General features: G+C 68.3%; 1 protein-coding gene across 3 annotated transcripts; it reads right to left on the bottom strand.

Moving 5' to 3' along the window:
* Nucleotides 1-102: 102 nt before the first annotated feature.
* Nucleotides 103-27,615, bottom strand: MYBPC2 (myosin binding protein C2). Of its 3 annotated transcripts, none has more exons than XM_068923422.1 (29): nt 27,572-27,615; nt 25,257-25,337; nt 23,959-23,979; nt 23,789-23,866; nt 21,559-21,707; nt 20,066-20,157; nt 19,929-19,977; nt 18,813-18,872; nt 17,460-17,653; nt 16,599-16,731; nt 15,907-16,031; nt 15,705-15,810; nt 14,852-15,018; nt 13,935-14,100; nt 12,089-12,195; nt 10,939-10,968; nt 10,706-10,845; nt 9,297-9,456; nt 8,405-8,509; nt 8,047-8,235; nt 7,076-7,210; nt 6,003-6,170; nt 5,828-5,916; nt 2,944-3,136; nt 1,937-2,076; nt 920-1,079; nt 594-730; nt 298-484; nt 103-211 (listed from the first exon to the last, which is right to left on the bottom strand). In XM_068923422.1, the coding sequence occupies exons 3-29, from the start codon at nt 23,968-23,970 to the stop codon at nt 201-203; spliced, it is 3,282 nt and encodes a 1,093-aa protein (XP_068779523.1). In that variant the 5' UTR covers nt 23,971-23,979; nt 25,257-25,337; nt 27,572-27,615; the 3' UTR covers nt 103-200. The 3 variants fall into 3 exon arrangements, 2 of the variants coding, with proteins under 2 accessions (XP_068779523.1, XP_068779521.1); XM_068923420.1 differs by lacking the exon at nt 27,572-27,615 and adding an exon at nt 27,106-27,201 and having other exon boundaries at nt 20,066-20,183; XR_011137127.1 differs by lacking the exons at nt 920-1,079; nt 27,572-27,615 and adding an exon at nt 27,106-27,201 and having other exon boundaries at nt 20,066-20,183.
* Between the last annotated feature and the right edge of the window lie 235 nt (nt 27,616-27,850).

Genomic DNA, 27,850 nt, shown 5'->3' with positions numbered 1-27,850 from the left:
GAGCCGTCGTCCTCCGTTACGCGCACCCCCCCCCCTCCCCGGGACACCCCCTTCTCCCCCCCCACCCCCCGACCCCAGCAAGGACAGACGGACGCGGCGGGGTGTAGCCCGCAAGCTCCGTTTATTCTCCCGCCGCGCAAAGAGCGACGTGACGGCAGCTCTGTCCGCCCCGGCGCGGCTCCGTCCTCGCCGTCCGCGCTTCACTGGGGCACTGCGCGGGGAGAGAGAGAGAGAGCGCGCCGAGTCAGGGCGAGAAAGGTGCCGTCACCCCGTGCCCCCTCCCAAAAAAACCCGCACCTCGGATCTCCAGCTTGCACTCGGTGAGGGCTTCGCCCAGCTCGTTGACGGCGCGGCAGCTGTAGGTGCCGCTGTCGAAGGGGCTGGGCTTGCGGATGTGCAGGGTGAGCACGCCCTGGCTGTGCTTCATGAGGAATTTGGGGTCCTCGCCGATCTCCATCTTGTTCTTCAGCCAGATCACTTTGGGCTGAGAGGAGGGAGCGGAACGGGCTCAGCACGGCGGGGAGGGGGGGAACGGAAAGAGAAGAGGGGCGCGGGGTTGGCGTGAGGCACCCGGCGCCGCCCGCCGGCCTCACCTTGGGGTGGCCCCGCACGGCGCAGTTGAGGGCCGTGCTGTAGCCGGCCACCGCGGTGCGGTCCACCAGCGGCGTCAGGAATTTCGGGGCCGAGCGGAAGTCGTGCTCCTTGTAGTCCATCGGCTTCAGGATGAGGCCTGCGGGCGCGCGGGCACGCGTCCTCAGGGAGGAGACCCCGCCGAAGCCGGAGGGGACCCAGGCGTCCCGGCTGCCCCCCTCCCAAAACTGGAGAGCGTCCGGGCCGCCCTCCCAGAGCAGGGAAGGAACCCGCCCCCACCCCCCCCCCCCCGCAAAAGGAGAGGCCGGGGGCCCAGGCGTCCGGGGACCTGCTTTCGGGATGCGGGCGCTGTTCTGGGAGAGCCCGGGCGCCTCGCTCAGCCCGCACACGTTCTCGCTGTACACCCGGAACAGGTACTCGTTGCCCATCACCAGGTCCGACACGGTGCAGCGCGTCAGGCGGTTGTGCTCGTACACCGTGAACCACTCCTGGGGGCCGGGGGTGGGGGGGCAGTTAGGGGCTCCGGGGGGGGGGCAGGTACAGAGCTGGGGGGGGCAGTTAGGGGCTCGGGGAGGCAGATGGGGGCTATAAGGGGGCAGTCAGTGGGTCTGGGGGGCAGTTAGGGGCTCAGGGGGCAGTTAGGGGCTTGGGGGGGCAGATGGGGCTCGGGGGGCAGGTACAGAGCTGGGGGGCAGTTAGGGGGCCCGGGGGGCAGTTAGGGGCTCTGGAGGGGGCAGGTACAGAGCTAGGGGGCAATTAGGGGCTCTGGGGGGGCAGGTACAGAGCAGGGGAGCAGTTAGGGGCTCTAGGGGGGAAGTTTGGGGCTCGGGGGGGCAGTCAGCAGTTTGGGGGCCAGATAGGGGCTCGGGGGCCAGATACAGAGCTGGGGGGCAGTTAGGGGCTCTGGGGGGGCACTTAGCAGCTCGGGGGCAGTTAGGGGCTTGGGGGGGCAAGTACAGAGCTGGGGGGGAGGTAGGGGCTCAGGGGGGCAGATGGCTATAAGGGGACAGTGGGTCTGGGGGGGCAGTTAGGGGCTCGGGGGGGAGGCACAGAGCTGGGGGGGCAGTTAGGGGCTCTGATGGGGTCATTAGTAGCCCAGGTGGGCAATTAGGGGCCAGGGGGGGCAGGTGCAGAGTTGGGGGGCAATTAAGGGGTCTGGGGGGACAGTTAGGGGCTCAGGGGGGCACTTAGGGGATCTGAGGGCAAGTAGGGAGCCTGGGGGGGGCGCAGAGGGCAGCAGGCACAGTTGCAAGGACTTGGGGGGCAACTGGGGAGCGGGGGGGTAGTTTGAGGGGCGGGGAGGGGGCAGTTAGTGCCCGGGGGGGCAGTTAGGGCCCCCCCTCACCATGGTTTTCTTGTCGGCCTTCTGGATGCAGTAGCCGGTGATCTCGGAGTTGCCGTTGTCCTTGGGGGGCTCCCACTCCACCAGGGCGTTGAAGCCCCAAACCTCCTTCACCTTCACTGCCTGGGGGGGCCCTGGCTTCTCTGGGGGGGGCATGGGGGGGTCAGCCCCCCAAACCCCCCCCATATACTCCCCAGCACCTAAATACCCCCCCAAAATACCCCTCAGCCCCTAAATACCCCCCCCTAAATACCCCCAGAGCCTCCACCAGGGCGTTGAAGCCCCAAACCTCCTTCACCTTCACCGCCTGGGGGGGGCCCCGGCTTCTCTGGGGGCAGCATGGGGGGTCAGCCCCCAAATACCCCCCTGAATACCCCCCCAAATACCCCCGGAGCCCCCCAGTACCTCGCAGTGCCCCCAGTGCACTCAGCTCAGGGCTCTCAGAAGGTGCCACCCCAGTGCTCCCAGCACTCCCAGTGTTCTTCATGCTCCCAATGGGCCCGCTGCCAGCTCTCCCAGTGCTCCCAGCATGCCCCACACTCCCAATGGGCCCACTCCCAGTGAGCCCACTCCCAGCGCCCCCAGTGCTCCCCACACTCCCAATAAACCTGCTCCCAGTGCTCCCCAACGTTCCCAGTGGGCCCACTCCCAGTGCTCCCCATGCTCCCAGTGAGCCCACTCCCAGTGCTCCCAACATTCCCAGTGGGCCCACTCCCAGTACTCCCCATGCTCCCAGTGAGCCCACTCCCAGTGCTCCCAACGTTCCCAGTGGGCCCACTCCCAGTGCTCCCAGAGGTCCCAACACTCCCAGTGCTCCCCGCGCTCCCAGTGAGCCCCCTCCCAGAGCTCCCAGTGCTCCCAACACTCCTGGAGCTCCCCGTGTTCCCAACATGCCCCTCGCTCCCAGTGCTCCCCTCACTCCCAGCGCCCCTAGAGCTCCCAGTGCCCCCAGCGTTCCCAGTGCTCCCAACACCCCCAGCGGCCGGAGCGCCCGGGCGGCTGGGGCGCACCGACGATGCGGAGGCACAGGCTGGCCGTGTCCTCCATGTTCTCGATGCACACGCTCAGCTCGTACTGCCCCGAGTGGTGCCGCCCGGCCGCCCGGATGAAGAACACCGTGTCCAGGTCGGACGTGCGGATGTTGATGTCCTTGTCCAGCGCCTGTCCCTCCTTGGTCCACGTCACCCGCGGCCGCGGCTTGCCCTGGGGACGCGGCGGCGGTGGTGTCACCCACCCCGGCCCAGGGAGGGGCGCGAGTGTCCCCAAAAATGCCCCCAGAGACACGAGTGTCCCCAGAAGTGCCCCAAGGGGTTGTGAGTGTTCCCAGAAATACCCCGAGAGCCATGAGTGTCCCCAACAGTGTCCTAAGGGGTTGTGAGTGTCCTCAACAGTGCCTCAAGGGCCACGAGCATCCCCAGAAATACCCCGAGAGCCATGAGTGTCCTCAACAGTGTCCTAAGGGGTTGTGAGTGTCCTCAACAGTGCCTCAAGGGCCACAAGCGTCCCCAGAAATACCCCGAGGGCCATGAGTGTCCCCAACAGTGTCCTAAGGGGTTGTGAGTGTCCTCAACAGTGCCTCAAGGGCCATGAGCGTCCCCAGAAATACCCCGAGAGCCATGAGTGTCCCCAACAGTGTCCTAAGGGGTTGTGAGTGTCCTAAGGGGTTGTGAGTGTCCTCAACAGTGCCTCAAGGGCCACAAGCGTCCCCAGAAATACCCCGAGGGCCATGAGTGTCCCCAACAGTGTCCTAAGGGGTTGTGAGTGTCCTCAACAGTGCCTCAAGGGCCACGAGCGTCCCCAGAAATACCCCGAGAGCCATGAGTGTCCCCAACAGTGTCCTAAGGGGTTGTGAGTGTCCTAAGGGGTTGTGAGTGTCCTCAACAGTGCCTCAAGGGCCACAAGCGTCCCCAGAAATACCCCGAGGGCCATGAGTGTCCCCAACAGTGTCCTAAGGGGTTGTGAGTGTCCTCAACAGTGCCTCAAGGGCCATGAGCGTCCCCAGAAATACCCTGAGAGCCATGAGTGTCCCCAACAGTGTCCTAAGGGGTTGTGAGTGTCCTCAACAGTGCCTCAAGGGCCATGAGCGTCCCCAGAAATACCCCGAGAGCCATGAGTGTCCCCAACAGTGTCCTAAGGGGTTGTGAGTGTCCTAAGGGGTTGTGAGTGTCCTCAACAGTGCCTCAAGGGCCACAAGCGTCCCCAGAAATACCCCGAGGGCCATGAGTGTCCCCAACAGTGTCCTAAGGGGTTGTGAGTGTCCTCAACAGTGCCTCAAGGGCCATGAGCGTCCCCAGAAATACCCTGAGAGCCATGAGTGTCCCCAACAGTGTCCTAAGGGGTTGTGAGTGTCCTCAACAGTGCCTCAAGGGCCATGAGCGTCCCCAGAAATACCCCGAGAGCCATGAGTGTCCCCAACAGTGTCCTAAGGGGTTGTGAGTGTCCTAAGGGGTTGTGAGTGTCCTCAACAGTGCCTCAAGGGCCACAAGCGTCCCCAGAAATACCCCGAGGGCCATGAGTGTCCCCAACAGTGTCCTAAGGGGTTGTGAGTGTCCTCAACAGTGCCTCAAGGGCCACGAGCGTCCCCAGAAATACCCCGAGAGCCATGAGTGTCCCCAACAGTGTCCTAAGGGGTTGTGAGTGTCCTAAGGGGTTGTGAGTGTCCTCAACAGTGCCTCAAGGGCCACAAGCGTCCCCAGAAATACCCCGAGGGCCATGAGTGTCCCCAACAGTGTCCTAAGGGGTTGTGAGTGTCCTCAACAGTGCCTCAAGGGCCATGAGCGTCCCCAGAAATACCCTGAGAGCCATGAGTGTCCCCAACAGTGTCCTAAGGGGTTGTGAGTGTCCTCAACAGTGCCTCAAGGGCCATGAGCGTCCCCAGAAATACCCCGAGAGCCATGAGTGTCCCCAACAGTGTCCTAAGGGGTTGTGAGTGTCCTCAACAGTGCCTCAAGGGCCACGAGCGTCCCCAGAAATACCCCGAGAGCCATGAGTGTCCCCAACAGTGTCCTAAGGGGTTGTGAGTGTCCTCAACAGTGCCTCAAGGGCCACGAGCGTCCCCAGAAATACCCCGAGAGCCATGAGTGTCCCCAACAGTGTCCTAAGGGGTTGTGAGTGTCCTCAACAGTGCCTCAAGGGCCACGAGCGTCCCCAGAAATACCCCGAGGGCCATGAGTGTCCCCAACAGTGTCCTAAGGGGTTGTGAGTGTCCTCAACAGTGCCTCAAGGGCCACAAGTGTCCCCAGAAATACCCCGAGGGCCATGAGTGTCCCCAACAGTGTCCTAAGGGGTTGTGAGTGTCCTCAACAGTGCCTCAAGGGCCACAAGTGTCCCCAGAAATACCCCGAGGGCCATGAGTGTCCCCAACAGTGTCCTAAGGGGTTGTGAGTGTCCTCAACAGTGCCTCAAGGGCCACAAGCATCCCCAGAAATACCCCGAGAGCCATGAGTGTCCCCAACAGTGTCCCAAGGGGTTGTGAGTGTCCTCAACAGTGCCTCAAGGGCCATGAGTGTCCCCAGAAATACCCCGAGAGCCACGAGTGTCCCCAACAGTGTCCTAAGGGGTTGTGAGCGTCCTCAACAGTGCCTCAAGGGCCACGAGTGTCCCCAGAAATACCCCGAGAGCCATGAGTGTCCCCAACAGTGTCCTAAGGGGTTGTGAGTTTCCCCAGAAATACCCCGAGAGCCACGAGCGTCCCCAGCAGTGCCCTGAAGGCCACAACCGTCCCCAACCGCGCCCCGAGGGGTTGTGAGCGTCCCCAGCGGCGCCCCGAGGGCCACGGCCGTCCCCAGCGGCGCCCCCAGGGGTTGTGAGCGTCCCCAGCGGCGCCCCGAGGGCCACGGCCGTCCCCAGCGGCGCCCTGGGGGAGCCGCGCGCTCCCCCCGCGCTGCCGCTCACCTGGAAGGGGATGACGAGGTTGACCTGCTCGCCCACCTTCCGCACGTAGGTCTGCCGCAGCTGCCGGGGCAGGCGGATCTTGGGGCGCTCTGGCAGGAGAGGGGCGACGGGGCTGAGCCGGGAGCCCCGCCGCCGCCCGGCTCCCCCGCCACCCTCCGCCCGGCGCGACACCCACCCACGATCTCCCGGATGGTGGCGGGCTGCAGCAGGGTGGCCGGGGGGCTCTTGCCGGCGATGTTGACCCCGATGACGCGGAAGAGCAGCTTCTCGCCCGTGGGCAGCCCCTTGACCGTGAAGCCGCAGCGCTCCACCAGCTCCGTGTTGGCCGGGATCCACTCGTCCGCTGCGGCGACCGCGAGGCCGTCGGGGTCCGGCCGGGGGGCGGGGGTTAGGGGGTACGGGATCGGGGGGTACGGGATTAGGGGTATGGGATTGGGGGTATGAGATTAGGGGGCGCAGGATTGGGGATATGCAGTTGGGGGTATGGGATAAGGGGGTACGGGGTTGGAGATATGGGATTGGAGGGGTACGGGATTAGAGGGTACGGGATTGGGGTACAGGATTAGGGGCTATGGGATTGGGGGTACGGGGTTGGGGGTATGGGATTGGGTATGGGGTTAGGTGGTACAGGGTTGGTATGGGATTGGGGTACAGGATTAGGGGGTTCAGGGTTGGGGGTATGGGATCGGGGGTATAGGATTGGGGGGTACAGGGTTGGTATAGGATCAGGGGTACAGGATTGGGGGGTACAGAGTTGGAGCTATGGGATCAGGGGTATGGGGTTGGGGGTATGGGATTAGGGGGTACAGGTTCGGGGTATGGGATTAAGGGGCACGGGATTGGGGGAGATGGGAGGGGGGTATGGGGTTGGGGTATGGGATTGGGGGGTACAGGATTAAGGGGCACAGGATTGGGGGGCATGAAGTTTGGGCGTATGGGATTGGGGGTACAGGGTTGGGGGATATAGGATTGGGGGCACAAGGTTGGGGGTACAGGGTTGGGGGTACGGGGTTGGGGGGCAGAGGGGGGATCATATGGGATGGGGCAAAGGAGTTGGGGGGCAAGGGGACACGGGGTTGGGGCCGTATGGGATTAGGGGGCACAGGGACTTATGGGGCTGGGGGCAGGGTCACGGGGCAGGACGGGACGACAGTGCTGGGTCGGGGTCTCCCCCTAAGCTGTGTGGCCACCAGGGCTCGGGGCGCCCCGCCGTGGGGCAGGGGTCCCGCCGTGGGGCGCCCCACTCACAGCCCTCGCGGCAGTACTCCACCAAGTAGCCGTCGATGCCCCCCGCGCCCACCCGCTCGGGCGGGCGCCACTTGAGGGTGGCCGTGGTGTCGGTGACGTCCTCCAGTATCAGGTGGGTGGGCTCACTGGTGGGGGCTGGAGGAGGGGGGGGGACCAGCACTGTGACAACCCCTGCTGGGGCGCCCCCCAACCTGCCGTGGGTGCCTCAAAACCCCCCCCAGGGATGCAGAACTCCCCCCCCAGCCCCACAGCAGGTCCCTCTGGACCCCCAGGAGAACCCCTAGAACCCTCTTCTGGATCAGAAAACCTCATCCTTGATCCCCAAAACACTTCCTAGACCCCCAGCAGAACCCCCAGGAGAACCTCCCAAGCCCTCTCCTGGACCACCAAACCCCATCCTTGATCCCCCAAACCCTTCCTGGACTGCCTGGACCCCCCAGGAGGACCTCCCAAACCCTCTCCTGGACCACCAAACCCCATCCTTGATCCCCAAAACCCTTCCTGGACCCCCAGGAGGACCTCCCAAACCCTCTCCTGGACCACCAAACCCCATCCTTGATCCCCAAAACCCTTCCTGGACCCCCAGGAGGACCTCCCAAACCCTCTCCTGGACCACCAAACCCCATCCTTGATCCCCAAAACCCTTCCTGGACTGCCTGGACCCCCCAGGAGGACCTCCTAAACCCTCTCCTGGACCACCAGACCCCATCCTTGATCCCCAAAACCCTTCCTGGACTGCCTGGACCCTCAGGAGAACCTCCCAAACCTTCTCCTGGACCACCAAACCCCATCCACCACATCCCCAAAACTCTTCCTGGACCCCCAGCAGGATCCCGGCCCCCAGAACTTCCCAAACCTTCTCTTGGCCCTCCAGACTGCCTCTTGAAACCCCCAAAAGCCCCTCTGCTCTCTCCGCAGGTCCCGCCAGCACCCCCTGGAGACCCCCCCCCAAGCCCCGCCACGGCCCCCACCGATGGGCATGAAGGGCTGCGTGTTGTGGCTGGGCTGGGAGATGCCGATGGCGTTGACGGCGAAGACCCGCATCTCGTAGAGGATGCCCTCGATCATCTTGGTGGACTCGTAGGTGGTGCCCGTGTAGACCTCGAAGTTGAGCTTCATCCAGCGCATGGAGCCCTTCTTCTTGCGCTCGATGAGGTAGCCTGCGGGGCCGGGCACACGCGCGTGGGGGGACACGGGCAGGAGGACACGCGTGGGCGCGGGGACACACGTGGGCAAGGCCACGCCGGCTCCATACAGGGACGCGTGTCCCGTCCGTGCGTGGCCCTTCGCGGGGGCATGACGCGTGTGCTCGGAGCCGTCCCCACTCACCGGTCACGGGCTGTCCCCCGTCGTACTTGGGGGGGTCCCAGGCCAGCACGGCCCAGTCCTCCCCCACCGAGGTGATGCGCACGGACTCGGGGGGGTCGGGCACGTCTGCGGGGACACGCGGGGACGCCCGCTGGCACACGGGGACACGGCCGGGACCTCCCTGTCCCCAGCCACTGCCTGTCCCTGTTCCCTTGTCCCCAGCCAGCCCTGTCCCCCCATCCCTGTCCCCAGCCACCGCGTGTCCCATCCTCTTATCCTCAGCCACCCCGTCCCTGTCCCCTTGTCCCCAGCCTCCCCTGTGCCTCATCCCTGTCCCCAGCCACCCCTTGTCCCTGTCCCCTTGTCCCCATCCCTGTCCTCAGCCACCCCCATCCCTGTCTCCTTGTCCCCAGCCTCCCCTGTCCCTCATCCCTGTCCCCAGCCACCCCTTGTCCCTGTCCCCTTGTCCCTAGCCACCCTGTCCCCATCACTGTCCCCAGCCACCCCGTCCCTGTCCCCAGCCACCCCGAGTCTCGCACTCCCCGTGTCCCTGTCCCCATCCCTGTCCCCAGCCACCCCGTCCCTGTCCCCTTGTCCCCAGCCTCCCGTCCCTCATCCCTGTCCCCAGCCACCCCTTCTCCCTGTCCCCTTGTCCCCAGCCACCCTGTCCCCATCCCCTTGTCCCCAGCCACCCTGTCCCCATCACTGTCCCCAGCCACCCCGTCCCTGTCCCCAGCCACCCCGTCCCTGTCCCCTTGTCCCCAGCCACCCCGTGTCCCACACTCCCCATGTCCCTGTCCCCAGCCACCCCATCCCTGTCCCCTTGTCCCCAGCCACCCCGTGTCCCACACTCCCCATGTCCCTGTCCCCATCGCTGTCCCCAGCCAGCACCCGTCCCCTGTCCCCTCCTTACCGACCACCTTGACCAAGAGGACGGCCGAGTCCTCCCCCACGGGGTTCGTCACCTTGATGGTGTAACGAGCCTCGTCGCCCCGCTCGGCGCTCTCGATCACGAAGCTGCTCAGCTCCTTCTTCTCCTCGATGTGGGCCCGGCCCTCCGTCTCCGTGAACAGCTGGGGCGCGGGGACACGGGGGACACGTGGCGCGGGGCCGCGGCGCGGGGAAACGGGGACGTGGCGGGGGGCGAGGGGACACGCAGCATGGGGACGTGGCACAGGGACACGGCATGGGGGATGCATCGGGGGACACAGGGACACAGCACGGGGACGCAGGGGACACGGACGCAGCATGGGGACGTGGCACAGGGACACGGCATGGGGGATGCATCGGGGGACACAGGGACATAGCACGGGGACGCAGGGGACATGGACACAGCATGGGGACGTGGCACAGGGACATGGCATGGGGGCACGGGGACACATCAGGGGACATGGGGACACATCATGGGGATGCAGGGGACACGGTCGCAGTGGGACACGGCACAGGGACACATCAGGGGGACACGGGCATGTCATGGGGACATGGACACAGCATGGGGACACGGCACAGGGACACAGCATAGGGGCACGGGGATGCATTGGGACACAGGGACACAACACGGGGACGCAAGGGACATAGATGCAGCATGGGGACACAGCAGAGGGACACGGCATGGCACAGGGACACATCGGGGGACACGGCACGGCATGGGGACGCAGAGGACACGGACGCAGCATGGGGACACGGCACAGGGACACATCGGGGGACACGGCACGGGGACGCAGGGGACACGGACGCAGCATGGGGACACGGCACAGGGACACGGCACGGCGCAGGGACACATCGGGGGGACACGGCACGGCACAGGGACGCAGGGGACACGGACGCAGCATGGGGACACGGCACAGGGACACGGCACGGCGCAGGGACACATCGGGGGGACACGGCACAGGGACGCAGGGGACACGGATGCAGCATGTGGATGCAGCACGGGGACACGGCATGGCACAGGGACACATCGGGGACATGGCACGGCATGGGGACGCAGAGGACAGGGACACGGCACAGGGGGCAGGGGACATGGACACATCAGGGGACACAGCACAGCACGGGGACGCAGGCAGGGGACATGGACACGGCACAGGGACACGGCACAGGGACACAGCATGGCACAGGGACACATCGGGGGACACGGCACAGGGACACGGCATGGCGCAGGGACACATCGGGGGGACACGGCACGGCACGGGGACGCAGGCAGGGGACACGGCTCGGGGTGGGCAGGGGGACAGGTCGCGGCGGGGCGAGGACGCCGGAGGGGCCCCCGGCGGGGGCCGCGTCTCGTCGCAGGGCAGGGGACCGGGGCGGGGGGTGTCACCTCACCTCGTCCCCCTTCATCCAGGTGACGGTGGGCGCGGGCTCGCCCGAGATGGGCACGTCGAGGCGCAGCTTGTTCCCCGCCACCACCACGATGGTGTTCTCGGCCGTCTTCCCCGAGGTGTCCAGGTGGATCTTGGGGGGCTCTGGGGGGGGGGGGACAGAGGGGACGCGGTGCTGTGAGCTTCCCCCGACGGTGCCCTGACCCCCCCCCGCCCGCCCGGGCCACCCCGGCTCACCTTGCTTGGGGACGTACTCGACCTTGATCTCTGCGGGCACAGGGAGGAAAGGGTTAACGGGATGGGGTTTTGGGGGGGGGTCCCCAAAAAGGGCTCTGACCCCCCCCCTCCAGTGCCACCGGTGTGCCCAAATGGTGCCCCAGCCACAAGTGTCCCCAAAGGGCAACCGGGACCCCCCGCCCCCCAGCACCACAAGCGTCCCCAAAAAGGGCTCTGGGACCCCCCCCAATGTCACAATTGTCCCCAAAGGGCACCCAGGGACCCCCCCCAATGCCACAAGCGTCCCCAAAAAGGGCTCTGGGACCCCCCCAATGTCACAAGTGTCCCCAAAGGACACCCAGGGACCCCCCAATGCCACAAGCGTCCCCAAAAAGGGCTCTGGGACCCCCCCCAATGTCACAATTGTCCCCAAAGGGCACCCAGGGACCCCCCCAATGCCACAAGTGTCCCCAAAAAGGGCTCTGGACCCCCCCCAATGTCACAAGTGTCCCCAAAGGGCACCCAGGGACCCCCCAATGCCACAAGTGTCCCCAAAAAGGGCTCTGGACCCCCCCAATGTCACAATTGTCCCCAAAGGGCACCCAGGGACCCCCCAATGCCACAAGCGTCCCCAAAAAGGGCTCTGGGACCCCCCCAATGTCACAAGTGTCCCCAAAGGGCACCCAGGGACCCCCCAATGCCACAAGTGTCCCCAAAAAGGGCTCTGGACCCCCCCCAATGCCACAAGTGTCCCCAAAGGGTACCCAGGGACCCCCCAGTGCCACAAGCGTCCCCAAAAAGGGCTCTGGACCCCCCCCAATGCCACAAGTGTCCCCAAAGGGCACCCAGGGACCCCCCAATGTCACAAGTGTCCCCAAAAAGGGCTCTGGACCCCCCCCAATGCCACAAGTGTCCCCAAAGGGTACCCAGGGACCCTCCAATGCCACAAGTGTCCCCAAAGGACACCCCCGTCCCCCCCCAGTGCCACGAGCATCCCTGTGGGGCACCCAGGTCCTCCCCAGCGCCGCTAGTGTCCCCGCAGGGTGCTGGGTGCCCCCTGGCACCATAAGCGTCCCCGCAGGGTGCCCAGGTCCCCCCACCCAGCGCCGCCAGTGTCCCCGCAGGGCGCCGGGTGGCCCGCGGTGGCGGGGGGCCCCGCGGGGGGCCGCACCGAGGAAGTTGAGCTTGGCGGAGAGTGAGAGGGCGTAGCCGTCGGGGATGAAGGTGTAGTCGCCCTCGTCCTCGGGGCGCACGTCGTCGATGACCAGCTTGTGGAACCTGGGGGCCACCGGCGGGGACACCGCTGCCCCGGGGTGCCACCCGCCCCCGGCGGTGCCCCGGGGTGCCACCCGCCCCCGGCGGGGACACCTGCCCCCGGCGGGGACACCCGCTCCCAGCAGGGACACCCACCCCGAGCGGTGCCCCGGGGTGCCACCCGCCCCCGGAGGGGACACCTGCCCCCGGCGGGGACACCCGCTCCCAGTGGGGACACCCGCCCCGAGCGGTGCCCCGGGGTGCCACCCACCCCCGGCGGCGACACCCGCCCCCGGCGGTGCCCCGGGGTGCCACCCGCCCCCGGAGGGGACACCCGCCCCGAGCGGTGCCCCGGGGTGCCACCCGCCCCCGGAGGGGACACCCGCCCCGAGCGGTGCCCTGGGGTGCCACCCGCCCCCGGCGGGGACACCCGCTCCCGGCGGTGCCCCGGGGTGCCACCCGCCCCGGCGGGGACACCCGCCCCGAGCAGTACCCCGGGGTGCCACCCGCCCCGGCGGGGACACCCGCCCCCGGCGGTGCCCCGGGGTGCCACCCGCCCCCAGAGGGGACACCCGCCCCGAGCGGTGCCCCGGGGTGCCACCCGCCCCCGGAGGGGACACCCGCCCCGAGCGGTGCCCCGGGGTGCCACCCGCCCCCGGCGGGGACACCCGCCCCCGGCGGTGCCCCGGGGTGCCACCCGCCCCCGGAGGGGACACCTGCCCCCGGCGGGGACACCCGCTCCCAGCGGGGACACCCGCCCCGAGCGGTGCCCCGGGGTGCCACCCACCCCCGGAGGGGACACCTGCCCCCAGCGGGGACACCCGCTCCCAGCAGGGACACCTGCCCCGAGTGGTGCCCCGGGGTGCCACCCGCCCCCGGCGGGGACACCCGCCCTGAGCGGTGCCCCGGGGTGCCACCCACCCCCGGAGGGGACACCCGCCCCGAGCGGTGCCCCAGGGCGCTGCGAGCTTCCCCCAGCAGTGCCCTGGGGCTGCCACCTGCCCCGAGCGGTGCCCCGGGCGCTGCGAGCTTCCCCAAACAGTGCCCTAAAGGCTGCCACCCGCCCCCAGCGGTGCCCTAGGGCTGTGAGCTTCCCCAAAGGGTGCCCTAAGCGTTGTCACCTGCCACAAACAGTGCCCTAAGGGCTGCGAGCTTCCCCCAGCGGTGCCCTAGGGCTGCGAGCTTCCCCAAACGGTGCCCGGGGGCTGCGAGCTTCCCCAAACGGTGCCCCAGGAGGGTGTGAGCTTCCCCAAACGGTGCCCGGGGGCTGCGAGCTTCCCCAAACGGTGCCCGGGGGCTGTGAGCTTCCCCAAACAGTGCCCTAAGGGCTGCGAGCTTCCCCAGACGGTGCCCTAGGGCCGCGAGCTTCCCCAAACGGTGCCCTAAGGGCTGCGAGCTTCCCCAAATGGTGCCCCAGGAGGGTGTGAGCTTCCCCAAACGGTGCCCTAAGGGCTGCGAGCTTCCCCAAACGGTGCCCGGGGGCTGCGAGCTTCCCCAAACGGTGCCCTAAGGGCTGCGAGCTTCCCCAAACGGTGCCCGGGGGCTGCGAGCTTCCCCAAACGGTGCCCTAAGGGCTGCGAGCTTCCCCAAACGGTGCCCGGGGGCTGCGAGCTTCCCCAAACGGTGCCCCAGGAGGGTGTGAGCTTCCCCAAACGGTGCCCTAAGGGCTGCGAGCTTCCCCAAACGGTGCCCGGGGGCTGCGAGCTTCCCCAAACGGTGCCCTAAGGGCTGCGAGCTTCCCGGCGCGGTGCCGCGGCCCCCACCTGCCGTTGTGGGAGATGTGGATGCGCTTGCTGGGCCGGACCTCGACGCCGTTCTTGTACCACTTGCCGGTGACCTTCTCGTCGGAGACCTCGCACTTGAACACCGCCTGCTCCTTCGCCTTCACCGTCAGGTCCGCGATGCCCTGCAGCACCTCCAGCTTCTTGTCTGCGGTGGGGGGGGAGCCCGGTTTGAGGGGGGGGAGGCGGCGGGCACCCCCCACACACACACACCCTCCCCACTGCACCCCAGGGACCCCCCCAGCCACAGCTCGCAGACCTTCTGGGTTCACCCCAGGGACCTTCCCCCGGGGACCTGGAGACACCTCTCCTGTCCCCCACCCCGGCCCCCTTGGACACCCCCAGACCCCTCTGGAGACCCCAGGGACCCCCCCCAGGGACCCCGGGCACCCCCCCAAACACCCTTGGGAGCCCTAGATGCACCCCCAGCCCCCCCAGGAAGCCCTCCTGTCTTCCCCAAGCACCCCTCGCACCCCTAGGATGCCCACAGGGGCCCCCCCACGACACCCCCCCCAGGCACCACAGACCCCCTGGCCACCCTCATCACCCCTGAGAACCCCTCCAGATACCCCACGGATCTCCTAGACATCCCCCCACCCCTGCACCTCTGGGACCCCCTGGGGACCACAGGCTCCCCATGGGACCTCCTGGACACCCCCATCACCCCACGACTTCCTGGGTACCCTGGGCACCTCCTAGACACCCCCCTGCACCCCTGGGAGCTCCTCCAGATACCCCCAGGACCTCCTAGACACCCTTGGGACCCCACTAGAGACCTCCCCAGACATCCCCCAGTACCCCCAGACATCCCCCAGCACCCACAGGACCCCCTCAGGGACCTCCTAGACACCCCCATCACCCCCTAAACACCCTCTGGGACCCCCCCCAGGACTCCTCACCTTCCACAATGACCTCAGCCTCGCTCTCGCCCCCGTTGGTCATGACCTTGTAGTGCCCCGTGTCCTCCTTGGTGGCCTCATTGATGATGAGATAGTGCTTCTTCCCGTCCTTCTTGAAGCGGTACTTGAAGGTCTCCTCCCGCGTGAGCTCCACCCCGTCCTTCATCCTGCCGCACGGACACACGACACATGGACAGGCGGACACACGACGGTGGGCACCGGCATGCAGACACGCAACGGCAGGCATGGGCACATGGAGGGCGAGCACGGACACGCGATGGTAGGCAGGTGGACGGCGGGGATGGACATGTGATGGCAAGCATGGACACACGGGACGTGCACGCAGCAGATGTGGACACGCAATGGCAGGTTTGGACATGCGGACGGTGGGTTTGGACACGCGATGGCGGGGATGGGCACGTGGTAGGGAACACGGAAACGCAAACGACAGGGATCAAAGCGTGATGACGAAGGACACGCAGATGGCAGGGATGGACACGTGGTGGGCATGGACACGCAGATGGCAGGGATGAACATGGTGGCACAGACACGCAGACAGCAAGGATGGACACGTGATGGTGGCATGGACACACAGGCAATGGACACGCACACGTGGCCACGTGGCTGAGAGGGGGGCGGGCAGGCAGGCACGCGGACACGAGGAACGGCCACACGGCCCGGATGAACGCGTGCACACGGCGAGAAGGGACAGACGGCCACGCGGACGGGACAGCGGGCCAAGAGGCGGACGGGCAGGCGAGGAGGGGGGACAGGAGGCACCCACGGCGTGGGGACGGCCAGCCGGCCGCGCGGAGCCACGCGCGGCCCCGGGAACGCGCCGGGGACACGTTACCACATGACTTGGGCTCCTTCCTCGGACACCTCGGTCTCCAGCACCACCCGGTCGCCCACGAAGACCTGCTGGTCGTCCAGGCCCTTCGCGATGGTCACGGGCGGCTCTGGTGGGGAGGGGAGGGGGAGACACACCGAGGAGGGGGGGTGTCAGGGACGGGGGCCGCCGCCGCGGGGCCGCGGGGCCGCGGGGCCACGCTCACCCTTGACGAAGACCTCGGTGAAGCACTTCTCCTCGTTGACGCGACACTCGTAGGCGGCGTCATCGGCCAGCGAGCACTTGTGGATGGTGAGGATGCGCTTGAGGCCCACGTTCTCGAAGACGTATCTGGGGGGGGGGGGACGCGGGAGGGGACGCGAGGACACCCGGGGGACACGGGGGTGTGGGGAGACAAACGGGGGGGACACGGGGGGCGTGGGGGGACACGGGGGACACGGGGATGGGGACATGGGATGCACGAGGGGATGCAGAGATTGGGGGGGACACATAGGAGGACACGTAGGGGACACGGTGGGGGGCCACAGAGTCAGAGCCAGGCTGGGGGGGCCCAGGGGTCCTCACAGACCCCCTGACTCACCTCAGCCCCCCCCCAGAGCCCCCCAAAACAGCCCTTCTGCCCCCCAATACCACCATCCTGCCCCCCAAGAGCCCCCCCAGGCCCCTAAATCCCCCTCCTGCCCCCAGTACCCACCTGCTGCCCCACTCCAGCCCCCAATACCCCCTTCTGTCCCCCAAGAGCCCCCCAAATCCTCTTCCGGCCCCCAATACCACCATCCTGCCCCCCTCCAGCCCCCCAATACCTCCCTCTCCTGCCCCCCAGTACCCCCCAAATCCCCCTCCAGCCCCCCAGTATCTCTTCCTCCTGCCCCCCAGGAGCCCCCCGGCGCCCCGTACTTGGTGCTGGGCTTGATCAGCTGCCCGTTCTTGTACCACTTGAGGGGCAGGTCGGGGTTGCTGAGCTCCACCATCAGCTTGATCTTGTTGCCCTTGTCCACCTGGTAGGCCGGGTCCAGCTTGCGGACGAAGGCTGCGGGCGCCGGCGTCACGGCGGGCCACCGCCCTGCGTCCCCTGCCTCCCTCCGGGACCCCGTGTCCTCCCGTGTCCCTCCATGTCTCCCCGTGTCCCTCCACATCCTTCCATCTCCCTCCATGTCCTCCAGGTCCCCCTGTGTCCCTCTATGTCCCTCCATGACCTTCCATGTCCCCCCGTGTCCCCCATATCTCTCCATGTCCTTCTATGTCTCTCCATGTCCCCACATGTCCATGTCCCTCCTTGTCTCTCCATGTCCCCCACTCCCCCAGCCCCGCGTCCATGTCCCCCCTTCCTCAACCCTGTGTTCCCATGTCCCATTTCCCCAGCCCCATGTCCCCATATCACCCGGTGTCCCCAGCCCTGTGTCCTTCCATGTCCTCCTACGTCCCATGTCCCTCCATGTCTCTCCATGTCCAGCCATGTTCTCCATGTCCATCCACGTCCCCCCGTGTCCCTCATGTCCCTCCATGTCCCTCCATGTCCAACCATGTTCTCCATGTCCATCCATGTCCCCTCGTGTCTCTCCATGTCCAACCATGTTTTCCATGTGCATCCATGTCCCTCCATGTCCAATCGTGTCCCCCACGTCCATCCATGTCCCATGTCCCTCATGTCTCTCTGTGTCCCCCATGTCCCTCATGTCCCTCCACATCCCCAACCCTGCGTCCTCCCCCCCCCCCAACCGCCGCCTTTTTGCTTCGTTTCCCCCCGGCTCCAGGCACCTTCGCTCTTCTTGGGCTCCACCTTGATCTTCTTGAGGCGCTTGAGCATGCCGCGCAGGTCGGTGATGCCGTACTGGAAGGCGATGCGCTCGTACTCGCTCTTCTTGGTCACCCCCTTGAGCAGCTCCCAGATCTCGGGCGGGAACTGGTCGTCCTCGTCCTTCTTCTTCTTCTTCTCCTCCACCTGCACCTCCCTGCGGCGGCCCGGGGCCCTCGCACCGCTTGGCCGCCGCGCGCGGCCTCGTGCGCGCCCCTCGCATGGCTTTGCACGCACGTGCCCCTTGCACGGGACCACGTGTGTGCCCCTCGCACGGCTTTGCATGCACGTGCCCCTTGTACGGGACCACGTGTGTGCCCCTCGCACGGCTTTGCACATGCATGCCTCTCCGCGTGACCCCGTGCGCGCCCCTCGCACGGCTTTGCACGCACGCGCCCCTTCGTGCGGCCTCGTGCATGCCCCTCGCACGGCTTTGCACGCACGTGCCCCTTGCACGGGACCACGTGTGTGCCCCTCGCACGGCTTTGCACATGCATGCCTCTCCGCGCGGCCCTGTGCACGCCCCTCGCACGGCTTTGCACGCGCGCGCCCCTTCGTGCGGCCTCGTGCGTGCCCCTCGCATGGCTTTGCATATGCGTGCCCCTTTGCATGGCCTCGTACATGCCCCTCGCACGGCTTTGCACGCGCGTACCCCTTCGCGTGGCCTTGTGCGTGCCCCTCGCACAGCCCCGCATGTGCCCCTCGCACGGCTTTGCACGTGCGCGCCCCTTGCACGGGACCACGTGTGTGCCCCTCGCACGGCTTTGCACGTGTGCGCCCCTCCGCGCAGCCTCGTGCGTGCCCCTCGCACGGCTTTGCACGCGCACGCCCCTCCACGCGGCCCCGCGTGTGCCCCTCGCACGGATTTGCATATGCGTGCCCCTTTGCACGGCCCCGTGTGAGTCCCTCGCACGGTCCTGTGCATGCCCCTCACACGACTTTGCACGTGTGTGCCCCTTGCACGGGACCACGTGTGCCCCTTGCACATGCGTGCCCCTTCACATGGCCTCGTGTGAGTCCCTTGCGTGGCACCGCGTGTGCCCCTCGCACGGCTTTGCACATGCGTGCCCCTTTGCACGGCCTCGTACGTGCCCCTTGCACATGCATGCCCCTTTGCAAGGCCTCATGCACACCTCTTGCACGGCGCCGCGTGTGCCCCTTGCACAGCTTTGCACGTACGCCCCCCCTTCGCACGGCCTCGTGCGTGCCCCTCGCACGGCTTCACGGCTGCCGCTTCGCACGTGCGCGCCCCTCGCGTGCCCCCGCTGCGCCCCCCCCCCCCGCACGCCCTCGCACGCCCTCGCACGAGCACCCACCGCTTCTTGAGCAGGCCGCTGAAGTCCAGCTCCCCGGCCATGTCGCCCTTGGCTTCGCCCCTGGGGGGAGCCCGGCGGGTGTTGGGGGGCCCCGGGGGGGGCAACGGGAGGCAGGGGGGTCCCCAGGGTGAAAGGAGGGTTGGGGGGGTCCCCAAAGTATTTTGGGGGTTGGGCGGATCCCAGAGGGGTGAAGGGATTTGGGGGGGGGGTCCCCTGGGGGAGTTGGGTTTTGGGGGGGGGGGTTCCAAGGGTGATGTGGGGTTCAAGGGGGCCCCTAAGGTGGCTGGGGGTTTGGGGGGGTCTCCAGGGTGAAAAGGGGGCTCATACGGGGGTCCCCAAGGGGTTTGGGGGGGTCCCAAGGGTGGGATGGGGGCCGGGGGGACCCCAGGGTGAGATGAGCATCGGGGGGGGTCTCCAAGGTGTGATGGGGTTCAGGGGGACTCAAAGGTGAGATGGGGTTTGGGGGGTCCCCAGTTCCTCAAGGGGGGGCTGAGGGGGTCCCCAGTCTACACTGGGGTTTTGGGGGGGGCCCCAATCCATCAAGGGGGGCAGAGAGGGGGGGTCCCCAGTCTATAGTGGGTTTTTGGGGGGGGTCCCAGTCTACAATGGGGTTTGGGAGGGTCCCAAGTCCATCAAAGGGGTTTGGGGGGGTCTCCAGTCCCTCAATGGGGGGCTGAGGGGGTCCCCAGTCTATCCTGGGGTTTGGGGGGGGCCCAAGTCTACAGTGGGGTTTAGGGGGTCCCCAGTCCCTCAATGGGGGGCTGAGGGGGTCCCCAGTCTATGCTGGGGTTTGGGGGGGTCCCCAATCCATCAAGGGGGGGGTGGGGAGGCTCCACAGTGTATTCTGGAGTTTGGGGGGGTCCCCAGTCTATCTTAGGGTTTTGGGGGGGTCCCCAGTCCATCAAAGGGGTTTGGGGGGGTCTCCAGTCCCTCAATGGGGGGCTGAGGGGGTCCCCAGTCTATCCTGGGGTTTGGGGGGGTCCCCAATCCATCAAGGGGGGGGTTGGGGAGGCTCCACAGTCTATTCTGGAGTTTGGGGTGTCCCCAGTCTATCTTAGGGTTTTGGGGGGGTCCCCAGTCCATCAAAGGGGTCTCAGGGGGGGGGGCCGCACTCACGTCCGTTTGAAGGCCTGGAGCACGTTGTCCTTGTCATTGGGGCGGGGGGCTGCCGGACAGACGGGGGGACGTGAGGACCCCCCCCCCCCGAAACGAGGGGGGGGGGTCCCGGGACCGGGGGGGGGGGGGCCGCTCACCCTCCACGTCGATGTTGAAGGAGCAACTGTCCTTCTTGTCCTTGGCCGTCACCTCGCAGCGGTAGTCGCCCCGGTCGCTGATCACCACCTTGCTGATGTGCAGCTCGAAGGTGTACACCTGGGACACGGCGGGGACACGGCGGGGACACGGCGGGGACACGTCGAGGACACGTCGAGGACACGGGGACACGTCGGGCACACGTTGAGGACATGTCGAGGACGCACCAGGGACACGTCAAGGACACATTGGGGACATGCCAGAGACACGGGGACACGCCGAGGACATGTTGGGGACACGTCGAGGACACGGCAGGGACACATCGATGATATGTCAGGGACACGGCAGGAACATGTCAGGGATACGTCGAGGACACATCAGGGACACGTCAAGGACATGCCAAGGACATGTCGAGGACACGTTGGGGACACATCAGGGACATGTCGGGAGACACATCGAGGACACACCAGGCACACGTCGAGGACACGTTGGGGACACATCAGGGACACGCCAGGGCCACGTCGTGTTGGGGTCATGGGGACACACCGAGGACACGCCAGGGCCACGTCAAGGACGTGTTGGGGTCACAGGGACACACCGAGGACACGTCAGGGACACGTCAAGGATATGCCAGGGACACATTGAGGGCGTGTCGAGGACACATTAGGGACACGTCAAGGACATGTCAAGGACACATTAGGGACACGTCAAGGACACGCCAAGGACATGTCGAGGACATGTGGGGGACACATCAGGGACATGTTGGGAGACACATCGAGGACACACCAGGCACACGTCGAGGACACGTCGGGGACACGCCGAGGACACGTTGGGGACACGCCAAGGACACGGGGATCCAGAGAGAGACAGCAGGACGGGGGGACATGGTAGGGGCACGTGGAGGGACACGGCGGGAATGTTAGCCAGTGCCCCCCAGTGCCACCCCAGTCGCTCCCAGTGCCCCCTAGTATCCCCCCAATGTCCCCCCAGTACTTCCCAGCACCCCCCAGTCTCTCCCAGTGCCCCCCAGTTTCCCCCAGTCCCATCCTACTGCCCCCTTGTGAGCCTCCCAGTACTTCCCAGTGCCCCCCAGTCTCCCCTAGTGCCTCCCAGTGCCCCCTGGTGCCATCCCAGTGCCCCCCAGTCTCCCTTAGTGCCTCCCAGTGCCCCCCAGTCTCCCCCAGTGCCTCCCAGTCCCATCCTAGTGCCCCCTAGTGACCCTCCCCGGACTTTCCAGTGCCCCCCCAGTCTCCCCTAGCACCTCCCAGTGCCCCCTGGTGCCATCCCAGTGCCCCCCAGTCTCCCCCAGTGCCCCTCAGTCCCATCCTAGTGCCCCCCTAGTACTTCCCAGTCCCATCCTAGTGCCCCCCTAGTGCCTCCCAGTGCCCCCCAGTCACTTCCAGTGCCCCCTAGTCTCCCCCAGGACCTCCCGGTGCCTCCCAGTCCCATCCCAGTGCCCGCCCAGTACCTCCCAGTGCCGTCCCAGCGCCCCCACCTTGCTGTCCTTGTCGAAGGCCTCCCTGAACTGGAAGCGGGTGCCGCTCTTGATGCCGAGCTCCAGCCACTTCCCCTTGAACCAGCGCACGGCCGGCTTGGCCGCCAGCTGCGCCCCGTCCACCCGGGCCACCGCCGTGACGTCCTTCCCTGGGGACAGCGCGGGTGCCACCGGGGACCCGGCCACCCCACGGCCACCCGCGGGGACACACGGCCACCCGCGGCCACCCACAGGGACACACGGCCACCCGCGGCCACCCCGCAGCCCCGTGGGGACCTCCCGGACCCCGGCCACCCGGGCCACCGCCGTGACGTCCTTCCCTGGGGACAGCGCGGGTGCCACCGGGGACCCGGCCACCCCACGGCCACCCGCGGGGACACACGGCCACCCACGGCCACCCACAGGGACACACGGCCACCCGCGGCCACCCCGCAGCCCCGTGGGGACCTCCCAGACCCCGGCCACCCGGGCCACCGCCGTGACGTCCTTCCCTGGGGACAGCGCGGGTGCCACCGGGGACCCGGCCACCCCACGGCCACCCGAGGGGACACACGGCCACCCACGGCCACCCACAGGGACACACGGCCACCCGCGGCCACCCCGCAGCCCCATGGGGACCTCCCGGACCCCGGCCACCCGGGCCACCGCCGTGACGTCCTTCCCTGGGGACAGCGCGGGTGCCACCGGGGACCCGGCCACCCACGGCCACCCGAGGGGACACACGGCCACCCGCGGCCACCCCGCAGCCCCGTGGGGACCTCCCGGACCCGGCCACCCGGGCCACCGCCGTGACGTCCTTCCCTGGGGACAGCGCGGGTGCCACCGGGGACCCGGCCACCCCACGGCCACCCGCGGGGACACACGGCCACCCGCGGCCACCCACAGGGACACACGGCCACCCGCGGCCACCCCGCAGCCCCGTGGGGACCTCCCGGACCCCGGCCACCCGGGCCACCGCCGTGACGTCCTTCCCTGGGGACAGCGCGGGTGCCACCGGGGACCCGGCCACCCCACGGCCACCCGCGGGGCCCCACGGCCACCCACGGCCACCCACAGGGACACACGGCCACCCGCGGCCACCCTGCAGCCCCGTGGGGACCTCCCGGACCCCGGCCACCCGGGCCACCGCCGTGACGTCCTTCCCTGGGGACAGCGCGGGTGCCACCGGGGACCCGGCCACCCCACGGCCACCCGAGGGGACACACGGCCACCCACGGCCACCCACAGGGACACACGGCCACCCGCGGCCACCCCGCAGCCCCGTGGGGACCTCCCAGACCCCGGCCACCCGGGCCACCGCCGTGACGTCCTTCCCTGGGGACAGCGCGGGTGCCACCGGGGACCCGGCCACCCCACGGCCACCCGCGGGGACACACGGCCACCCACGGCCACCCACAGGGACACACGGCCACCCGCGGCCACCCCGCAGCCCCGTGGGGACCTCCCGGACCCCGGCCACCCGGGCCACCGCCGTGACGTCCTTCCCTGGGGACAGCGCGGGTGCCACCGGGGACCCGGCCACCCCACGGCCACCCGAGGGGACACACGGCCACCCACGGCCACCCACAGGGACACACGGCCACCCGCGGCCACCCCGCAGCCCCATGGGGACCTCCCGGACCCCGGCCACCCGGGCCACCGCCGTGACGTCCTTCCCTGGGGACAGCGCGGGTGCCACCGGGGACCCGGCCACCCACGGCCACCCGCGGGGACACACGGCCACCCGCGGCCACCCCGCAGCCCCGTGGGGACCTCCTGGACCCCGGCCACCCAGGCCGCCGCCGTGACGTCCTTCCCTGGGGACAGCGCGGGTGCCACCGGGGACCCGGCCACCCCACGGCCACCCATGGCCACCTCATGAGGACCCTCAGGATCCCTGCAAACTTCTAGGACCCCCCCAGCCCCACAGGGACCCCCAGGACCCTCTGCAGCCCCCTATGACCTTCTACAGCCCCCCAGAACCCCTCCCAGCCCCACAGGGGACCCCTAGGACCTTCTGCAGCCCCCCAGGACCCTTTGCAGACCCCCCAGAATCCCCCTAGACCCCCAGGGACCCCCCAGGACCCCCCCCAAGACCTCCAGGACCCTCTGCAGCCCCCAGATCCCCCCCAGCCCCACAGGGGACCCCCAGGACCCTCCTCCAGCCCCCAAGGACCCTCTACAGCCCCCCAGGTCCCCCCCAGCCCCACAGGGACCCCCCAGGACCCCCCCCCAAGACCCCCCCACCTACCGCAGTCCACGAGGACGCTCTGGGGCTTGCTGAGGAAGAGCCCGTCGGGGTCGCGCTGCTCGGGGGGGTGGATGTCGTCTGCAAGAGAGCAGGTCAGGGGGTCCCGGGGGGGGGAGACACAGCGGGGACATCGTGGGGGGGGGACAAGGGGGGCACAGCTGGCTCCTCACCCAGGGAGTCATCCTTGGTGTCTGCAAAGAAACAGGGGGGTTAGAGGCACCCCGACCCCAAACCTGACCCCCCCATGGCACCCTGACCCCTCCTTGGCACCCCGACCCCAAACCTGACCCCCCCATGGCACCCTGACCCCTCCTTGGCACCCTGACCCCAAACCTGACCCCCCCCATGATGCCCTGACCCCCCCCGGCACCCCGACCCCAAACCTGACACCCCCATGGCGCCCTGACCCCCCCCGGCACCCCGACCCCAAACCTGACACCCCCATGGCGCCCTGACCCCCCCCGGCACCCCGACCCCAAACCTGACCCCCCCCATGGCACCCTGACCCCTCCTTGGCACCCTGACCCCAAACCTGACCCCCCCATGGTGCCCTGACCCCCCCTGGCACCCCGACCCCAAACCTGACCCCCCCATAGCACCCTGACCCCCCCCGGCACCCCGACCCCAAACCCGACCCCCCCCCCACAGCACTCTGATCCCCCCCAGGCACCCAGACCCCAAACCTGACCCCCCCACAACACCCTGACCCCCCCCCAAGAGCATCCTGACCCCAAACCTGACCCCCCCATAGCACCCTGACCCCCCCAAGAGCATCTTGACCTCACTCAGGTACCCCAATCCCAAACCTGACCCCCCCCGACAGCACCCTGACCCCCCCCAGGCACCCCGACCCCAAACCTGACCCCCCCATAGCACCCTGACCCCCCCACGGCACCCTGACCCCAAACCTGACCCCCCCATAGCACCCTGACCCCCCCCGGCACCCCAACCCCAAACCCGACCCCCCCCCACAGCACTCTGATCCCCCCCAGGCACCCAGACCCCAAACCTGACCCCCCCACAACACCCTGACCCCCCCCAAGAGCATCCTGACCCCAAACCTGACCCCCCCATAGCACCCTGACCCCTCCAAGAGCATCTTGACCTCACTCAGGCACCCCAATCCCAAACCTGACCCCCCCCGACAGCACCCTGACCCCCCCCAGGCACCCCGACCCCAAACCTGACCCCCCCATGGCGCCCTGACCCCCCCCAGCACCCTGACCCCAAACCTGACCCCCCCATGGTGCCCTGACCCCCCCAAGCACCCCGACCCCAAACCTGACCCCCCCATGGCACCCTGACCCCCCCCGACAGCACCCCGACCCCAAACCTGACCCCCCCATGGCACCCCGACCCCCCCCGACAGCACCCAGACCCCAAACCTGATCCCCCCACAACACCCTGACCCCCCCAGGCACCCAGACCCCAAACCTGACCCCCCCGGCCCCCTGCCCCCCCCGCTGACCTTTGGGGGGCTCCTGCGTCTCCCCCTTCTTCTCCTCCTTTTTTTCCTTCTTTTCCTCTTTTTTCACCTCCTTCTTGGCGGCTGGGCCGGGGGGGGGGGGACACGGGGGGGGGGAAACGGGGCAGGGGGCGCGTGAGGCGTGTACAAGGCCACACGTGTCCGGCCACACGCGTGTACGCCCCCCCCAACCTCCTTCCCCCCCCAACCCCAAATCTTTCCCCTTTTGCTCCAAGATTTGCCCCCCCCGGGGTCCTTCTCTTCCCCCCAGGGGCAATTCCCCCCCCCCAAAAGGTCTTCCTGCCCCCCAAAATTGCCCCCCCCGGGGTATTTCCCGATCTCAAGGGCACAACTGGCCGGGGGGGGGGGCAAAAGACATCTGAGGGGGGGCAAGTGACACCTGGGGGGGGTAAATGGCATCTGGGGGGGCTAATGACACCCGGGGGGGGCAAATGACACCCGGGGGGGGAAATGGCATCTGGGGGGGCTAATGACACCTGGGGGGGGTAAATGACACCCTGAAGGAGGCAAATGACACCTGGGGGGGGGAAATGACATCTTGGGGGGGGGTAAATGACACCCTGAAGGAGGCAAATGACACCTCAGGGAGACAAATGACACCCGGGGGGGGGGCTGGCTGGGCGGGGGGGGCCACCCCGTCCTGTCCCCCCCCCCCGGCGCTGCCTGGCACCCGGGGAGCCCTATATAAGGCCGGGATGTGACTCGGACCCCCGTAAATAGCCCGGGCTGGGGACAGGCCTCAGCTGTCACCAAGGGGGGGGGACACCCGGGGACGCGGCGGGGACCCCCCCGCCCCCGAACCACCCCGCGTCCCCCCCCTCCTTTGCTAGGTGTCATCCTCACCCCCCCATAGGGTGTCACTCCCCCCCATAGGGTGTCACTCCCCCCCAATAGGGTGTCCCCCCCCCACCGTGTCCTCATCTGTCCCCCCCCCGTCCCCCCCCACCGGGACAGGGCTGATTTAGTGGCCGCCACCTGCGGGTGCCCTTTCGGGGCGGCCGAAATCCAACCCCCCCCCCGATACCCCCCCCCGGGGGTAACCCGAGCCCGGCTGCCCGCACACGCGTGTGCCGGCACACGCGTGTGCGACGGCGTCGCCCCCCCCACCCCACCCCCAGGGGGTGACGCTTGTTGTCGTTCCCCCCCCGGGGAACACGCGTGGGTGCCCCCCCCGCGGTGCGCACACGCGTGGGTGAAGGAGCGGCGCCGCTCGCACACGCGTGTGCAACTCTCCCCCCCCCCGGCCTCCGAGGTGCTGCAAATGCCCCCCCCATCTAACTGCCCCCCCCCGTCCTCCCGCCCCCAGCAGGGGCAATTACCCCCCACCGCCCCCCCATCGGGGCAATTGCCCCCCCAACACCCCCCCACTAGGGGCAATTGCCCCCCTAAGTCCTTCTCCCCTCCCCCATGGCCAATTGCCCCCCCCATTTCCCCCCCACCAGGGCCAATTCCCCCCCCATTCCCCCCCAGGGCCAATTGCCCCCCCATTCCCCCCCCAGGGCCAATTGCCCCCCCCATTCCCCCCCACCAGGGGCAATTCCCCCCCCCATTCCCCCCCACCAGGTGCAATTGCCCCCCATTCCCCCCCACCAGGTGCAATTGCCCCCCCTCTTCCCCCCCACCAGGGGTAATCCCCCTCCCATTCCCCCCCCCGGACCATATGCCCCCCCCCACAAATCCAAGAGCAATCCCTCCCCCCATGCTTTTACCCCTGCTAGGGGCAATTGCCCCCCCCCCAAACCACCCCCCCATAACTAACTGCCCCCCATAACTACCCCCCCATAACTAACTGCCCCCCCATAGCTGCCCCCCCCCCAAATCGCTGCCCTACCGGCGGGCTCGGGCATGGCTGCGCTGGGCTGCGGCTCTGCCCCGCGCCGCTCGGCCCCCGCTATAAATCCCCGGGCCCCCCCCGGCCCAAAATACCCCCCCCGGCCCGGCCCCCAGCCCAAAATACCCCCCCGGACCCCCCCCAGCAGGGCCCCCAGCCAAAAATACCCCCAGGCCCCAGGAGGCCCCAAGCCCGGCCGGAGCTGGGGGGGGGGGGCACATGGGGGGGGGCTCCTCCTGCTGCTCGGAATTGCCCCCCCCGCTTGGGAATAGCCCCCCCTCCCTGGGAATTGCCCCCCCCCCAACGACGGGGTAACCCGAGCGCGGTGGCATCGTCCCAGGGATTTGGCACCTTTGGGTGTCTAATTCCTGGGGGGGGGGGCGAGGGGGGGGACACATGCGTCACTGCGGGGATGGATGTGTCCCCGTGTCCCCCCCCCACGGGGCACCCGCTGCCCCCCCCTCACCTATAGGCCCCCATATCACCCACAGGGACCCCGTGTCCCCCCCCCCCAGGGCACCCACCGCCCCCCCTCACCTATAGGCCCCCATATCACCCACAGGGACCCCGTGTCCCCCCCCCACGGGGCACCCGCCGCCCCCCCTCACCTATAGGCCCCCATATCACCCACAGGGACCCCGTGTCCCCCCCATGGGGCACCCGCCGCCCCCCCTCACCTATAGGCCCCCATATCACCCACAGGGACCCCGTGTCCCCCCCCCACAGGGCACCCACCACCCCCCCT

The sequence above is a fragment of the Struthio camelus genome, chromosome 34 (genome assembly GCF_040807025.1).
Source record: "Struthio camelus isolate bStrCam1 chromosome 34, bStrCam1.hap1, whole genome shotgun sequence".
NCBI classification, from domain to species: domain Eukaryota; kingdom Metazoa; phylum Chordata; class Aves; order Struthioniformes; family Struthionidae; genus Struthio; species Struthio camelus.
The sequence above is the reverse complement of the archived record's forward strand: the minus strand, read 5'-3'. Positions and strand labels throughout refer to the sequence as shown.